We start from the raw sequence: 17,265 nt of genomic DNA on the forward strand, positions 1-17,265 counted from the left end.
TTACAGGCTTCCACTCTTTATGAGTACTGGTCAACTGGAATCTCAGAATTTTAGAAACGAAAGAGGCTTAGAGATTGTCTCCTTCTGCATATTGATTTTATAGATGAAAAAATTGCTGTTCACAGATTATACATGAATTTTCCAAAGCCCAAGGCAGTGTCGGAGGTTTGTACCCAAGAGAAGACTGAAATTCAGATCGAGACATGGTTTTGCCGTGTGCTCCTGGGAATGACTGGCACCATCAAAGCACTCTGCAGTCTCTTTTCTGCAAGGCCCCAGAGAGATGAGTGACACCTGCCTGTCTCTAGGTCCGCTGTGTCTCCCTATGACCACTGGCCCTTCAGGAAAAACCAGTGATACTGTCAGCTCCATTTCTAGTATTCCTGAGCCAGGAATGGAGGTAGGCAGGGAGGCTAAGAACAACATTCTGACATTTTAACCAGAAAACTTTCCTTCTAGGGAGAATAGAAAGAATAGGCAAAGGAAAGGGAGAAATAACAGAGCCAGATTACATAAGTGATATGACCTTTATGTACAAAGTCTATCTCATGCAGTTGCTATATTAGAGTTCCAGAAAAGGTTTGTGTAATAGGAATTTGAATGATAAATATTATAGTCCAATAAAAAGTTAAGGCCTTCTCCCCATTGAGGACCTCATGGATTACCAGTTACCTCTTGGTGGACATTATGGTCCTGAGTCTTGTCCTGTGTTACGACTGAGGTCTAAGATGTCTTCCAGAATTCTCATGTTTCAGAAAGTTATTGGACCATGGGGTACTGGAGCTGCCTTGTTGCTAGTGTGTGGGGCCTAGTTGGAGGTAGGTCACTGGGGGTGTGAACTGCATGGTGTATTCTTGTCCCTATCTATTCCCTTCTCTCCCAGCTTCCTGGCTGCCATGGGGTGAACAGCTTTTCCTCCTCCATGTCCCTCTACCATCTTGTTTCTGCCTTGGAGCCTGCAGACTATGGACTGAAACATAAAATAAACCTCTCCTCTTTTAAACTGTGGGCATTAGGTATTGTGTCTCAGCAGTGAGAAAGTGACTGAGACTTCTGAAACGTCACAGTACATAATTTTATTATTAAGAAATTTTAAGAATTTAAACCAGACACAATTCTGGCTGTACATTAGCTGCACCTAGGAGCTAAAAACCAAACAGACAAAAAATGGTCCTGAATCCCATCATAGACCAATTAAATCAAAATTTCTAGACATGGGTATGCATGACAGTGGTTTCGTGTGTTCCCCAGATGAGTTGCAGGCAGAGTGAAGAGTCCCTCTCTTTAAATTTACAGAACAGCCACCCTCTGGAGCATTAACACTTTCTGAAGAGTTTATATCACAATGGGGATTTATACAAGCTGCAGTCTTGTGAATATGCACCATGTAGGAGGGAGTGGATAGCTGTGAAGGCTCTGCTTCGTGCTGACCTTTCGGCACATACAATGCATGCATTTTCCAGTGTTCTACTTTGAGATATTTACCACTTGCATTCTCAACCACTGCTTAGAACAATGCCACATCAATTCCTCTTTACTTCCAAATAAACCAGCTAACTTCCTGGAATAGAGCAAAGTATTCATATGTATTTCTACGTATGATTAGGAGATTGTGCATAAAGGTTGTTACATACCAAGTTGTAATTATAGAGGTAGCAGGATTTGAGGAGTAACACAGACCAGTAAGGAAATGAACACACAACTCTTAACGTACAACCTTATGACATATTCCTAGCATTAACCACTTGTTACTTGAAAGTGTTTTTCTCATAATACAACACTTTAAAAAAAAGTTGAGCATTTCTTTTAGTTTTTTTCTTGAATGATGACTGTATCAGAACCGTGTTTTTCTTATGATATGTTTTTCTCATGATAACCTGGCACTAACCAAAAGTAATTGTCATCCCATCTTCCCTTCCAACCCTTCCAACTCAGTCCCTCTGCAGCCTCACCTGCGGATTTCTTTTTACCTTTTCCTTGTTGCATTTTGCTCGTCCTTAGGACTTCTCCAGAATTTCTTTTCACCCCTTAAAATTGAAACAGCAACTCATTCTTAATAAGTCTGATCAATAACAAGTAAGGTATAGAATTTTATATGTGAAAGTCTTAATTGTGCTTCCTTTAAAATATCATGAAATTATGGAGATGTTTAATGTTCTAGAACCTCTGACAGACTTTGGTTTTGGGTCTCCCATGGTCTGAGGGACACAGTATAGATTCCAGTAAAGGTGTGTCTATAATAGTGATTCTCAACCAAGAGATTTCATTTCTTTGGAGGCTTTGGAATTACTAGAAGGGCTTCCTTCTAGTAATTTTACATTATGCTCTCAGGCATCTTGGTGTTACCATATCACAAGTTCCCTAAAAATGACAGTTCTTTCTTGATATTTTCTTATTTTTCATATGTTTTCTTGTTTCTCAGTATTTCTATATTTTATTTCTAGTCCTTTAACATTAATGCACTTTGTATTGGTGTTTATCTTATTTGATGGGGTATCTGTAATTTGTCAAGGTTACTTTATAATCACAGGTATTAACGAGGTCATTACAATTGCTGTCCGTTGTAAATTGACGGTCCTCTTAACTTGTTCACTCCAGTCTCTGATAAAATCTTAAATGTGCTTAAATGAAGACTGTGGCTTTCTCTGTATGTTGGCTATCAAGTCACACTTGAAATTCACATTACACATCCCTGATCTTTTTTAATGGCTACTTCCTAGATCAGTGATGGCAAGCCTTTTAGAGCTTTCAATGATAATAAAAAGCCAGCTACAGCATGTGTGCCATCTCTTTGCCACCGCTGTCTAGTCCCACCTTTGTCTGAATTAGTGATCCAAATATTTTATAGTTAGCCTGCTGATAGAAACACGATTTGGGGTTAAATTGAGGCATCTTACTTTTATATATGGTATAGTAAACCCATATCATCACAGGAGAAAGTGATGCCTGTCTGGGGAAGGAACTAACATTCACTTCACTTGGCACAGATATCAAAATGATGAAATGAATGATATCTGACCCCTGGTGGAGGCATTTTAGTGTATTTTTGGTTCTGCTTAGATCTACAAGAGACCACCTCTGATATGAAAAAATAAAAGTCTCTGCTGTTCTAATAGTGGATGAACAGTCACCACTTCCCTGTAAGTAAAATCTCCAAGCTCTGTGTACTTGGTGTCCAGCAGTCGTAAAGCCACAGAGAAGGAAGCAGTGATGGCAACTGGCAGCAGACGGCATCCTGGGAATTTGCCTGCCTTGCCTGTCAGATACTCAAGAGATTAGCCTTTTTCCCAGGGCCCAGGAGGTCATCACTGGGAGGCCTAAAAGAGGTGTATTTTCATCCTCCTAACATGGGAAATTCAAAAAACCTTAACAATGAATACTTTAAATATATATATATATATATATTTTAGAACATGTTTTCTCCTTGCATTAACAGTGTAAATGTTTTTGAAATTTTATTAATATTTTGGATTTCTTTTGAATAACGGTTTCAATGTGGTTAATGTAGAGAAAGGAGGCAAAGGAAGCCACTTAATAATGAAATCCCACGATGTCTTCATTCACAACAGACGTTACATTAGCTAAGAAGGAATTTCCCTCGACATGTTTTGCTGTGCCCATTTTTAGACCTGTGTGTTAGTTACTTTTCTCTCGTTGCTCAGACAAAATACCAGATGCCGCAAGTTTAAGGGGAAAGGGTTTATTTAGCTCAGCTTGTAGAGGTTTCAGTCCATAATCAGTAGGCTCCAAGACAGGGTAGCACACGGCAGAACGGTTTGTGTAGCAAAGGGAACAAGGGAGTTTAACAGTGTCTTTCTGCTCCCTTTATCTTATGTGCCAAACCAGTCACTTACATGTAGTGGTTTAGTAATCATACACCCTTAATCCTAGCACACACTCTAGATTCACTCATTTCAGAAAGAGCCTCACCTCTGACTGCATGAGGCTCTGGGGGGACATAAGACGGAAGTCATAACAACATATATTACTGCTGATAATATAGAAAAGGCAAACTGAGCTCTGACTGATGGAACATTTTAATTGTTCTTTTAAGTGATAAATGGTGTCTCATAAAATGTACTCAGTCTGTCTTTGCTGCTGGTATTTGTTTTTGAGAACAGATATATAAAGTTCAGGGAAGAGGTCTCAGAGAAATTGCTTCCAGGATTCAGTAGGATTTTTCTCCCACTAGAATAAAACTAAGGTTTTTCTCAGTTCTTTCCTGTTCTTAAAATATATGGTGTTGTGGTACAAATGTCTGTAGAAATTGAAAAGACTGAGAACCTTCAAATACGGTGAGTAGTTCCTGTTAGGACCTGCTTCCTTCTCTCACATTTACCCCTGCCTCAAAGCTGGGTGCCCCATCCCATTTCTTTGACCAACACAGTCAATCGGGATGATTTAAAGACTGGGCAATTTGGTGGAGCCAGCACTGCATATTGTCTGCTTTTCCCACTAATTACTGAGGTACACCCCTACTTTGCACCCCATTTTTGATGTTTGAGACTTAGCTCTTTCTGTCTCACTGGGACCCTGAGAAACCTCCCTTTTCCTTGGGGTCTGTGGGTACCCTGATCCTTTTCCTGTTTCCTTGATGACCTTCCAAGTTCTGGAATTTAATTTGTAGGACTGTCACTGCCAATACACACTATACCTGGAATCCCTGTCACCATATGCTGCCCACTCAGGGTGAGGACACCCTCACCATTTATTTGGCAATCTAGTGACTCCATTTTCTTTGCAGATTGTGACCTATTAAAGAGAGATACAGGAGCTTAGTGGTTAAGAACTCAGGCTTAGGGATGCAAGGATGACTCAAAATACATACATCAATAAATGTAATACATTATATTAACAGAGTCAAGGACAAACCCATATGATCATCTCTGTAGATGCAGAAAAGGTATTTGACAAAATTCAATACCTGTTCATGATAAAATCAAGAAAATTGGAATAGATGGTCTTTATCTCAACTTGATAAAGGTTATCTATGAAAAACCAACAGCCAACATCATACTAAATGGTCAAAAACTGAAAACCACGCTAAAATCAGGAACAAGACAAGGATGTCCATTATCACCACTCCTCTTCAATATAGTTCTGAAAACATTAGCTACAGCAGTTAGACATGAGAAAGAAATTAAAGCAATAAAGATAGGAAAGGAAGAAGTTAAACTGTCATTATTTGCCGATGCTATGGTACTCTCCATAGAAGATCCCAAAATCTCTGCCAAATAACAGACTCGCTGAGAGAAAAATTAGGGACACAATTCTTTTCACAATAGCAACAACAACAAAATGAAATACCTAGGAATCAATCTAATGGAGGAAGCAAAAGAACTCTACACTGAAAACTACAGGACTCTGAAAAAAGAGATTGAAGAGGATATAAGAAAATGGAAAGACATCCCTTCCTCCTGGGTAGGAAGAATCAATATAGTGAAAATGGTCATATTTCGAAAATTGCTATGTAGATTCAAAGCAATCTCACTTGAAATATCAACAGTATATTTCACAGAACTTGAGAAAACAATCCAAAAATTCATTTGGAACCAGAAGAGACCTAGAATAGCAAAAAACATTCTAGGCAACAGAGACATGACAGGGGATATCACAATCCCCAAGTTGAAACTATATTACAAAGCCACTGTGATAAAAAACAGCATAGTATTGGCAAAGAAACACACCCGAGGATCGGTGGAACAGATTAGAAGATGCAGAAATAACTCCAGACATGCTCAGCTACCTTATCTTTGACAAAGGAGCCAACCATCCTCATTGGAAGAAAGATAGTCTCTTCAATAAATTGTGTTGGAAAAACAATTTCAACCTGCCAAAGATAAAAACAAGACCCCTATCTTTCACAGTGCACTAAACTAAAATTGAAGTGAATGAAAGATCTCAAAATTAAAACGAAAACACTAAACTTTCTAAAAGCTAAGTTAAGTAGAACTCTTGAAGAAACTGGCATAGGAAAAGACTTTATGAACAAATCCTCAGTAGCATGAGAACTAGCACAAAGAATCAACAACTGGGATCTCATCTTATTAAAAAGCTTCTGCACTGCAAGAGAACCACTAATAGAGGTAAGAGACAACCTAAAATGTGGGAAAAATTTTTTTCTAGCTGTTCCTCAGACAAAGGTCTACTATCTAGAATATATAAAGAACTCAAAAAATCAGACCACCCCAAATATAAAGACCCAATTCAAAAATGGACAGCTGAAACAAACAGACATTTCTCAGACAAAGAAGTAAAAGCATCAAATAAACGTGAAAAAAATGTTCAACATTTCTGGTCATTCAGACCAGAAAACAACACTGAGTTTCCATCTCACCCCAGAAAGAATGGCTGCTATCAAGAAATTAACCAATAACAAATGCTGACGGGGTTGTGGGGGGAGAGTAACCCTTCTCCATTGTTAGTGGGATTGCAGACTGGTGCAACAACTGTGGAAATCAGTATGGAGATACCTCAAAGAACTAGAATTAGAGGTTCCATTTCACCCAGTCATTCCTTTGCTGGGTATCTTTCCAAAAGAATTAAAAGAATCATACCACAGTGATATATGCTCACCCATGTTTATAGCAGCAGTTTGTAATAGCTAAAACTTGGAAACAGCCCAACTTCCCATTACCTGCAGACTCGATAAAGATGTGGTTTTTTTATAAAATGGAATACTTCTCAGCCATAAAGAAGGAGAAAGTAGAGACATTTATAGCTAAGTGGGTGCAACTGAGGCCATACTCTTAAGTGAAATAAATAGAACAAACATGTGTGAATACCAAATAGTTTCTTTGGTGTAAAAAACTAAAAGTGTAAGTAAGGTTCAAATTGTATAATAATTGATAATGTGAAATAGGAAGAAAAGGGCTAAAGGATTAGGGGAAGTGGGAAGGGTAGGGGAAAGGAAATAAGGGAAAAGAAAAAATATGAGAAAAGAAAAAAATGGAAACAAAGTCTTTATAATTAGGGAAGGGTGGAGGGGGTGAAGATAGGGCAGGGGAAAGGGGAAAAAAATAAGAGCCAAGATGCATCATATAAAGGTACAAGATCCCAATGATGAAAGCAATTGTACTTTACATCTGAAAAGTACCAATGAACCAAATGAAAAAAAAAAAATTCAGACTTTAGAATTTCACTGTCTGGATTCAAACTCTAATTGTTCTGCTTCCTGTATAATTCTGAGCAACTTGCTAAGCCTGAATTTCTAAGCCTGCAAAGTGAATATGGTGGCGACACTAACAGTAGTAAATGGCTCATAAGGCCATTGGAGGCCAGGGAATAAAATAATCTGTGCCACTGAGTCAGCCTGCAGAAAGTGCTGGAGGAAGCTCTCCGTGTCCTATCTCACTCCTATTGCTCACCCAGCATCAGTACATTGAAGCTAGCAACTGAAAGGACGTATCCTATCAAGTCACCCTCTGGCCTAAAAACCCCTCTGCACATTAGTGCAGCTTACAGAGGATCAAACACCTTAGCTGAGCAAAGGAGGCCCTGCCAACCGCTTGTATCCCTTGCTCTGGCCACACTGACCTACTGCTGACTTACAAAACTTGCCATTCACCTTACCTCTCTGGTTGCTCCAGCTGCTCCCTCTGCTTGGGCCCTGGCCCCCATGTGAATACTTCCTTTGTAGACTGCTAAGAACTCTCTGTTTTGTGCTTGATTGTAGCTGTCCCTTAGTTATACGACCTCATTCAGAATCACTTACAGACATGTTACTTCACTTCATTCTAAACTGTGGTAGCAGAAGCTGCCATTTAAATGCCGAGTCAGCCCTCAGCCTGGTTAGGTTGTCTGGCAGGGTGGCACTATGCAAAGAAGTGGAGGTAGAGGGTCGCATTGTGGGGATGTGTATGGCCCAGTGAGGCACAGAGTATGTGGCAGGCTAGGGAGAAGGGCCCTCATGGGATTTTATTCATCTTTGATTCTTTTCCTTCCAGTCTCCTGCTTTTTCACTGTTTGGGCTCAGCATCTTTTTATTGTTCACTGTAAATGAGAAACTGCAATTGTGTTTGATGTCTATGACTTATGAGACCTGGTTCAGTCTCTACACACAACTTTATCTGCTAACGTAGAATCCATCAATGTTCATTTGTATTGGAATGTACTTACTGGGCTCAGGAAAGGTTTACATATTGAATGTAGCTTTAGAAAAAGTATTTTAAAACTGCTATGAGTTGGAATATTAAGCACATACACACACCATCAAAACATATTTAAGCCTTCTCAAAATTAAGGATGCCTTTCTCCTAATTGCCAAAACAGCTAACAATGGTTAAGGGAAAACTCAGTTGTGTCTTTAGTAATATGAAGTTACCCTCCTATGAAATAATGAATAACAAGAGAGATCTCCTCAAGGGTCAATTAAGCAAACAAGATATTTTATATCTGAAATGTCCACCAAGTTCCCATGAGAGGCAGGAAATATGCATTCCGTGCAGGTGTAAATCTGTTCTACCAACAAATTCCCTTGGTGGTTGCTCGGTACATGGATCATGCAGATTTCCTTTAAGACAGAATTAAAAAACACTTCCCTACCTTAAACAATGGTCCATGTGAAAGCATGCCATTTTATGTTTCCTGGACTAACTGAAAAATAGTTAAAACTATTTTAAACATTTCAGTCTTTGAGTAACTGATAAAATATGTTGACAGAAGGATGCCAGTTTTATTAACCCTGTATTTCAGGGAAAGAACTTAGGGGCTGAGGGAAGAGTAGACTGGACTTTAAGAGTTCCTCCTCCAAGTTGTAAAGTACTTTGATGCCAATGATGAAGGGTAAGAGAAGGGCAATGGTACAATATAGAGTGGGGATGAGGAGGAGAGAAATACGGAAACATAGCACCTTCTGCTAGAACGGAGTGTTATGAACTTCTACTGTATTTCAGGTATAGGAATCAGTGCCGGGTCCTTGTCAATCCATTGGTGACTTTATTAACTTTTCTTCCGAACTGGGACACTTCTAAGTGACAAAGGGGACTTACTAATAGTAACTCAGAGCTAACCAAGGCTATCTGGCATGGGACAGTCTAGAAATTATGGTCACTTCATTGCTAGGTCACCCTGAAACTCTAAGATTGCAGTTGGTTCCAAGGCCAAATATCCACAAGGGATGGAGAACCATTGAGCAAGGTTGATTTGGGAGCCCTCCATGGTGTTTCAAAACTCTCTGACAGGCTTTAAAATGACCTCCAGTAGTTTTCTGCCAAGGAACACATCTAGAATGAACTATACCTTATGACTCTTCTGTTCATTTAGTGTGGAATCAATGACAGTGTGTGTCTCTAAGTCAACCTTGCCAACAATCATTTATAAATTTGACTTCACAGTGTAGTCATTTGAAGAATAATCATTTGAAGCTTTAAAAAATTATAGCCACTTAAGCCTGACATCTAGCTATTCTAATTTAATAGATCTGGGGCAGGCCCAGGCATCTGTATTTTAAAAATTTCTTCCAGTGATTCTGATGCTAGCCAAATTTGAGAATTCTCTTGGGTTTGTAAGGAAGCTATACGGTCCTTTAAAAATGTTAAATTTCAAGTTTTCAACAGAAAAATTGAAAATTGAAAGCCAATATGGGAAGAGAGAATATTAGAAAGAAACTTTTTTTCACAATTCTTACAGAACTAAACAGGAGCAAATTGTTTAATAACAATTTTCTTAACACAATAGGCTCTCACTGTATCAGGGTACCTCTGAGTAAATTTGTGTAATGCAAAATTTGAGGGCCAGAAGGTTTCTCTTTTAGGAACTTCTTTCTCTCTCGCTTTTTTGTTTCTTTTGGAACTTCTTTTCAAAGTAGTATAGTTTGCAAATGTCTTGGCATAAACCACCCTTGCACGGACCCGGGATCTCTGCCTTCTCCACTTTAGAGGATCAAAGAAGGGTCCAGAACCCCACAGGTCAGTGCACAGAGCCTTTCTCCCATGGTCTAGCTGTCTCTGGGTATTTCACCATAGAGAACTGATGCTTACAAGTAGGGTACGGTAAGAGGAAGTTTCCCTTGGAATATGAGTGGGCACGATGCACAGGCAGATGGCTTTGGAAATCATTGAACTTTACAGGTGCTGCTTACTATTGCAGCTGTTCCCTCGTTAAGCCTCTTAAAAATATAGCCACTGCTTCTATTAACTGAAAGAACATCCCACACGATGAACCTTTTCGTAATTCAAGTATATTGGATGCACCCTAACAAATTATTAAAATTATTTATAATTATATTCAGTGAAAAAAGTCAAAGTTGAGCCAATTCCTCAGTTTTTTTTTAACCATAGTCAAGAGAGGAAAGAAAAAAATCTTAATATGCATTTAAGATGTATATCATTGTTTGTTGCACTTGCAAGTATTGCAGCGGCTTAAGCATGAATAATATTCTCCATTTTAGTACCACTCTGCTCTGTAATGTGAGAGCAATTGCCCACCAAAGGTGACTATAATACTATTTTATAACCTGTGGGTTCTGTATTCCATGCATAATTTTAATATAGCAGACTATGAATCACTATCTTGTCAAATCACTATCTTTTTTTTCTTTTTATTGAGTTTATTGGTACATTTTAGGTACACAGAACAATTACATTCATTATTGGGATCTTGTACCTTTACAGGACAGGTCTTGGTTCTCATTTTTCCCCTTGTCTCTGCCCTCCCTTCACCCCCTCCTCCCCTCTCCATTTACAAACACTTTATTTCCATTTTTTATTTTCTCATATTTTTTTCCTTTCCCTTATTCCCTTTCCCCTACCCTTCCCACTTTCCCTACACCTTTATCCCTTTTCTTCCTGTTTCACATTGTTAATCATCTCATTAGGATCTTGTGTACTGTTTTTGACACCAGAGAATCTATTTGGTATTTACACATGTGTGACATTTATTTCACTTAGGAGTATATGCTCAAAATGTATCCGTTTTCCTATGAATGAATCTAATTTCTCATTCTTTGTGGCTGAGTAGTATTCCATTTTATAGGAATAATCCACATCTTCTTTATCAAATCACTATCTTAAATAAACAAACAAAACGGATACCATTTCCAACAGAAGAGCATACTAATCTGGTGGAGTGCTTTGGGACAACCTGATCTTTTAAATCAGATGTTTTGGTTATATGTATATCAAATTTGCATAGTTTTATTAAAACATGATTGTACTGATATTAATCAGCAATTGCTCTAGAGTGCTTTCTAGCTGAAAGGGATCACAGCAACATAGGGCATTACATTGAAACTGAAACTAATCTGACTCAAACTGATCACGCACCTGTCTTTTCTTGATGGTTAAAGAAAATTTTGCACACAGTATATGTATATTGAAGAGTAACTACATTCAATTTTTGGAAAGAAAGTTACTGACATGTAGTTTTATTATTTAACAAAGACTCCTTCCCAGGTTTTGATTGGTCTCAGTGATAATCACAGAATCCTTCAAACTTGTATGTCTCCCCTGACTTTAATTCATGACAAATCATAGTCTTGTCTATTCTTTTTTTAATGGTTCATTTCAAAATACCCATCTGAGCAGTAACTGAAAGTATGGGTAACATTTACAGTTTAATTAGCCCTTAATTTTTATTAACATAAAAAAGAGGAATTAAAAGCCAGGCTGGTATTCATTATGCTCCCTAAAATTCGGTCATCCCTATGGTGCAATTTCAGATGCTCCTTGAATTAACATAGGGTTATAGCCCAATAGACTCACAAAAAATTTGAAAAAATCGTAAGTTGAAAATGCTGAACGTGTAACTTGTAACGTGTACCTTGCCCACACCGCAGAGTACTGGTATTTCCCCCTGTGATAATGTATGTGGCTGACTGGGATCTGCGGCTGGCTACCACTCCCCGGCATCACAAGAGAGCGCTGTACTACATGTTGCTACCTTGAGAAAAGGTTGAAATTCAAAAATACGAAGCCCAGTTTCTACTGAAGGAGCATTGCCTTTGCATCGTCATAAAGCTGAATAATCGTGTTGAACCACTGCAAATTGGGAACCATCGCTACATTTGAACTCCTTTCTGCTTATCCGGACTGGCTACCATTGATCACTTCCTGGTACCTTCCCCTGAGCCATCTTCTGAAAAGCCCACTTTCATTATACCCACGCCATGTTCGAAGTCTTTCACAGTTTGCCCTGCTTCCCTGGAGAAAATCCAAACTTACCATGAGTACTGGATCTAGGACTCTGCCCCTTGGCCACTCTCAGTCCTTCCATTTTTATCACAGGCAGATTCCCCAAATTCCAGTCAAACTTCCCTGTGTGAGACCTGCCCATTGCCACGCCTTGCTCATTCACAGTGCCTTCTGGTGTTTCTTGGCCATTCGCATTCATCTGTCTGCCATGATCCAACTCAGGGTGCACCTCCTTCATGGCTATGTCTCCTAAGCAACCGTTAATGCCTTGTCCTTCTCTGCGATTCAGTGATCTCTCCACTTAATATCAGCATCCACTATTTTGAATCCTTGTTATTAAACAATATTCAATACTATTTACTTTTGATTTATTACAGAATATATTTAGTCTATTTCCAAAATGATGGTGGGAAGGCTTACAGTGAAGACCTAATAAAACAGTATGCCAGTTAAAAAAGAAAGTGAAATACAAAATCACACGTGGGAGCAAGTAATGAAAGATTAATAATTAATTATTTAATTAATAATTTAAAATCTAGCTGTGAGTTTTCTGGCAGTCAAGGCAAAATAAAGGAACCATTAGTTGTCTGGCCATGACTTACCATTATGGTTTTGAGTGTGTGTGTGTGCATGTGTGTGTGTGTGTGTATGTGTGTGTGTTTGTGGTGTGTGCATGTGTGACTTTTATCTGCATGCATCTTGTCTTACTAACTTTGACTTTTGTAATTGCAGGATTTATTTTAGGAGCTTACCTAGTAAAGCATCTAGTCTAGCATATTGTAACAGTTTGAAATTGATTTATGACTAGCATGATAACAGAATCATAAATCTGAGGGCATTTTCTTTATGTAGAAAATCCAAATAAGCATATAATCAATATATGAATGAAACATGAGCATAAGATAGAAAATTTTCAGAAAAATAAAGGGTCTGAGTTCATTACCACTTAACTTACAGGAAATTATGAAAGCATTCACAGCATAATATTTTAGGGTTAAAAAATGTGTAGTGGAGTTGGGCATGGTGGTGCATGCCTGTAATCCCAGCACTTGGGAGGGTGAGGCAGGAGGATTACTGTGAGTTCGAAACCAGCTTGGGCTATATAGTGAGTTCCAGGTCAGTTTCAACTACATAGTGAGACCCTGTCTTAATGTCCCCCCCCCAAAAAAATTATACAGTGTAGAAGAGCAAACTTTTACAGGATAAAAAATGAATTTCATTGGAAATAAATTGTATATTTCATATCATTATCATGAATGGAATAGGTAATTTTCCACCTTCTTGATATATAAACAACATTTCCGATGTTATTTTTTCCTCCTACATAGCTGTTTCATGGGACTGAAAGGACTTTTACAGATACACTATATTGTTCTCCATATTTTATACCAAAGTTTCATTTCTTTATCTAGAATTTTTTTTAAAACTTGGAGATATTTTTTAAAGAAGCACTGTAGTTAGGCATTGTCCAACAGAGATTTTTACGGTGATGGAGATGTTCTACATCTGTGTTGCCCTTCTGATACAGAAATGTTCTGCATCTGTGGCATGATCTTTACTAGTAGAGCACTTAAAATGTGACTCGTGTGATCAAGAAACTGAATTTAAAATTTTACTCACAATTAATTACATGGAATTTAAATTGAAATAGCCGTACATAGCTGGTGACTACAATATGGGACATGACAACTTTTACAAGTCCCTGTACTTGTAAGACAGACCTTTCCTTACTTGATTGGCACTGTTAGTGGTAGCCTCTCTTTTGACCCTGTCACTGTATTATTGGGTGATATTATAAGTTACCATGCATTCACGGTAAAGGTTTCAGCATTTTTATTTTAAGAAGTTTATGTTAAAAGTACAATTCAAGAAAGTTTGTTATTTATTGTCATGGTGCCAGGGAGAGGATCATGCTCTTTCTATCATGACATTGTGCTTGGGCTGAACAATAAAACTTTATTAGGCCCATTTCCACCAAGCCTATGGTGACCTAGCACAGTCCGTGAAAAATCTGCACGGATAGCCTGGGTCTGTCTCTCCAAGCATCTGAGGAAGTGGTCCTGCCAAATTCTTCTCGAGGTAAATTTTTCTTGTTTGACTTTCTTGATTTGCTCACAGTACTAGGAGCAAGTGGGTATGGATTGGTTTCCTTAGGCCAGCAGGGGCTTGTTTTCACCTTTCTTTTAATTTCTTTAATTTGAGGATCCCCATACTTGCTCTTTGAAATGCTATTTTGTAAACTGCTATTTCCTCTAAGCCTGTCATGATTTTTTTCCATCTGTGTTGAAGTCTCTTTTCCCAGTGGGTCCTTTCTGTCTGAACTTAGTCATGCTGTGTGTGGAGACCCACATCCACACTGCTGGCCTGTCTGACTCATCGGGGAGCTTCCTTAGCTCCAGGGAATCCTGCTCACAGCAGTGCAGTGGAACAACAGAGAGCATCCAGTGCCGGGAGCCCTTTCTCAAATCCACCACTTTTCCTGGCAACTCTCCTTGCTCCAAACCACACCAGAAGGGAGAAGGGAAAAAAAGGATTTTTTTTTAAACAAAATGCTCTTCTCTCTTTAAGGTAGTGTTTTGGCAAATAGTTTTTGTAGCAATTCTAACTTCTAGTTTGTAAGGTACTTTTGTTGTTGCTGTTGCTTTTAAATATTCCATAATCTGGCTAATAGAAAATCCTGCAAAAGTTCTGATTTTCCTTTTCCTCCACCAGCAAGCCAAGAAAGTTAATTCAGACAGCTACGCTTTCCTTCCAGTCGCAGATGAAATTGTTCTCCCTTTTGAAATATATAATTCATAAATGTGAACAGTCTCTACACCACAACTCTCCCATCCAGAGATAGCAAGCAGGTGGGTGGAGTTCGCTCGTCCACCTTGCTGGCTCCTCTGGGCTTGGTCAGAATCACATTCTTCACACTCTAACCCTGGAGAACAGGATTTTCCTTGGCCCGCCTGGCCCCCCAAGGAGAACCCTCTGCCAAGCATGGCTCAAGTCCACAATTTCCCAATCCAGATGGGTTCTGATAGTACACTCTCTGGCCAGAAATGCTAACGGGGTCAAAGTTAAATAACATGATCATTAAAAAAGAAAATCTTGACCACTGTGTTAGACCTAAGTTTGGCCAATAATCTAGGCAACTGATTTATTTTTACTACCACCAAGCACATTCTGAAAGTATGAAAAAGAACTCAGGTTGGCTGACCTAGACAGTCGCTATAGGAGCAGCTTTCCACACCTAACTAGCAGAATCTACAGAATAAATGAAGAGGTGCCCATTATTTCTGGTTTTGTAAATTGGCTTAGCTGTGCACAAGGGCCACATTTTTTCCGGTTAAATCTTGTATAAATATAATTTTGCCATTAGTTCTAAACATTTGTACAGGTGTTTGTTTATTTGTTTTTGTTAAGAGAATCATGTCAGATTATTTTAGCTGGAGAAACATGCTCATTGTATGTTTCGGCTCACACCCCTGCCTCAAGATCTTACACAACCATTTCATTGCCTTAATCCCATGTGCAAAGGGACTGTCACTAGGCTTTCCATTTGGGAATGGAGCAACCAATCTCCTCCCACATATTCTGGGGTCACCTGTGGCTGAGTTCAGAAGGTACATTCGCCAGGAGAAAATCGTAGTCCTAGGGAACTCCTACGAAAGGCTCTTTAGCTAACTGCCAGCTGAATTAAGCAGCGGGGATGGGGGAGGTGACATTTTTGAGGATCAGGGAGTCCCCACGCACTAAGCCCAGAAGAAGGCGCGTGTGAGGCAAAGCCATAAGGGCCCCAAGTGCAGGCCAGGGCCGGGCTGTGTGGCCCTGGCTTGGCCCTCCCAGGAACGTCTCGTTCTCGCCAGCAGCTTCTCCTTACCTTGACCACGTCGTCGTTTAGATGCTTAGGGTCGCGGTTGACCAGGTCGATCTCTTTGGTATGCGCGTCATACACTTGCTTCTCGATCACTTCGTCTGCCATGGCCTTGTTGTTGGGCTTGTAGATGTTGCCCTGCTCCCGGATGGGAACAGTGTAAAGATGTCCCTGAGGAGAGCAGCCGGCAGGAAAGGGCCGGTGGCAACGGCAGTGGGAAGAAAAGTTCAAAAGGAAAAACGAGCGTCAGAAGTCAGCCTTGCAGCTGGGGAAACCTCGCGCTCGAAATCTAACGGTGTCCACGGCGATGGCTTCGCGCACAGAAAACTGCGCGCCTCCAGCTTTTTAAGCAGATCGAGGAGTGCTGTGACCTCCTGACCCACGAAACGTCCCTTCCCCATTTTCGTTACTTCCCAGCCCCGTCACCCTCGCACCCACAGAGCCCCTACTTTTCCTCTACTCCACTTGGCCCCACCATAGCTGGCCCCTCCCCCCCCCTCCACCTCCCCCCGTCCCCATATCCCTTCCAGTTTAATCCTTAAGATGTAGCTGTGACCTCCTGACCCACGAAACGTCCCTTCCCCATTTTCGTTACTTCCCAGCCCCGTCACCCTCGCACCCACAGAGCCCCTACTTTTCCTCTACTCCACTTGGCCCCACCATAGCTGGCCCCTACCCCTCGCCGTGATGGTCACCACCCCGCATACTCCCACCTCTGAGCAGAGAGCCCTGTTCCAGACCCCCTGAATGACCTGTAACTGCGTCTCACCTGCAGGACTCCCCCGACCCACGCTCAGGCCACTCCCAGGCTACGGCGGGCGGCTGAGCCGTGCCTGAGAAAGGGAAACCGGGTCTCCAGAGCCGTTGGAGTGTGAGTGCAGGAGGTGGCCGCTAGTGATGGTGGTAGTTGGGGGAGGGGAGGCCCCCACCCAGCCCGCCTTTGGAGCATCCGAGATGGATGCAGGGAGAGTTGTAGAGGTGTCCCCAGAACTTTGGAGAAGTGCAAACACCCCGCGCGCGCCGGTCGGGACTGTCCTTAGGACTTGGGGGGAAGTCCGGGGGGGGGGGGGTCATCGGTCCGGCAGCTCCCATCCCAGAACCCCGATCCCTGCTCTCCGTGGTCTGGAGCTCAGAGGCTCCCTTGGTACCCCTCCCCAACTGAAGAACACAGAACATTCCTGGTTTCTCTTCTCCTCCCCGCCCAGGCCCATTCCTCGGTGCCAGTGGAGAGGAGTGCCCTGAAGTGGAGAGAGGGCTGGGGCAGGGAAAGCAGCC

At 40.7% G+C, this 17,265-nt stretch overlaps 1 protein-coding gene across 2 annotated transcripts in view; it reads right to left on the reverse strand.

The window, feature by feature from the left end:
- Positions 1-17,265, reverse strand: part of Cav1 (caveolin 1) — a 35,489-nt gene that overhangs the window by 17,463 nt on the left and 761 nt on the right. The window contains exons 1-2 of one of the 2 annotated variants that reach the window (XM_010621878.3): positions 16,760-16,945; positions 15,997-16,161 (exon numbers count right to left, since the gene is read on the reverse strand). In XM_010621878.3, the coding sequence (XP_010620180.1) occupies positions 15,997-16,098 (102 nt within the window). In that variant the 5' untranslated portion in view covers positions 16,099-16,161; positions 16,760-16,945. Of the gene's footprint in view, positions 1-15,996; positions 16,162-16,759; positions 16,946-17,265 lie in introns of those variants that run through there. The other variant, XM_010621877.3, reaches the window with a different exon arrangement.

Source organism: Fukomys damarensis, unplaced genomic scaffold (assembly GCF_012274545.1).
Source record: "Fukomys damarensis isolate Sample0158 unplaced genomic scaffold, DMR_v1.0_HiC HiC_scaffold_4, whole genome shotgun sequence".
Taxonomy (NCBI): Eukaryota; Metazoa; Chordata; class Mammalia; order Rodentia; family Bathyergidae; genus Fukomys; species Fukomys damarensis.